Source organism: Echinops telfairi, unplaced genomic scaffold (genome assembly GCF_000313985.2).
Source record: "Echinops telfairi isolate 266 unplaced genomic scaffold, ASM31398v2 ScPeMD7_7400;HRSCAF=8409, whole genome shotgun sequence".
NCBI lineage: Eukaryota > Metazoa > Chordata > Mammalia > Afrosoricida > Tenrecidae > Echinops > Echinops telfairi.
The window spans coordinates 21,058,595-21,059,476 of NW_022111300.1; the positions used below are offsets into that span (position 1 = coordinate 21,058,595).

Genomic DNA, 882 nt, shown 5'->3' on the forward strand with positions numbered 1-882 from the left:
ATCCACATAAAATACAAACATGTGATTTGTCCTTTTTACAGTGTTGATATTTGCATTCCTGGTGCAAAACCAACAGCTGGTAAAATGACTGGTGCTTCAGATTAAACAACACCCCAAAATTCTGTGACAGCAAACTGTCTCGGTGGTCATTGTATTCTTCACCGTCGTCTGCTTGCAACTTAAAAAAATCCTGTTTCACTTAGAAATGCCCTCCATTGCTCAGTTAAAAATAGCAGACTACACTTCTCCCCCTAACTCCTTGGTAGTCTGTCAGTGGGAGGCTCCTGTCACCATCCTTTCTTCTCCTCTCGCCCCACAAAGCCCGTAAAAGCCCCAACATGCGTGAGTGCATCTCTATCCACGTTGGCCAGGCCGGTGTCCAGATCAGCAACGTCTGTTGGGAGCTCTACTGTCTGGAACACGGCATCCAGCCCTATGGCCAGATGCCCAGTGACAAGACCATTGGGGGAGGGGGATGACTTCTTCAACACCTTCTTCAGTGAGACGGGCTCTGGCAAGCATGTGCCCAGGGCAGTGTTTGTAGACCTGGAGCCCACAGTCATTGATGAAGTTCGCACTGGCACCTACCGCCAGCTCTTCTACCCTGAGCAGCTCATCACGTGCAAGGAGGATGCTGCCAACAATTATGCCCATGGGCACTACACCATCAGCAAGGAGATCATCGACCTCGTCCTGGACAGAATCCATAAGCTGGCTGACCAGTGCACAGGTCTCCAGGGCTTCTCGGTTTTCCACAGCTTCGGTGGGGGCACTGGTTCCGGGTTCACATCCCTGCTGATGGAACGCCTCTCGGTTGATTATGGCAAGAAGCCCAAGCTGGAGTTCTCTATCTACCCTGCCCCCCAGGTGTCCACAGCTGTA

The 882-nt window shown here is 51.5% G+C and overlaps 1 protein-coding gene across 1 annotated transcript in view; it reads left to right on the forward strand.

Moving 5' to 3' along the window:
- Positions 1-338: 338 nt before the first annotated feature.
- LOC101663508 (tubulin alpha chain-like) overlaps positions 339-882 on the forward strand; it is a 147,182-nt gene continuing 146,638 nt past the window's right edge. The window contains 2 exon segments of the mRNA XM_013004720.1: positions 339-470; positions 472-879. Coding sequence (XP_012860174.1) covers positions 339-470; positions 472-879 — 540 coding nt within the window.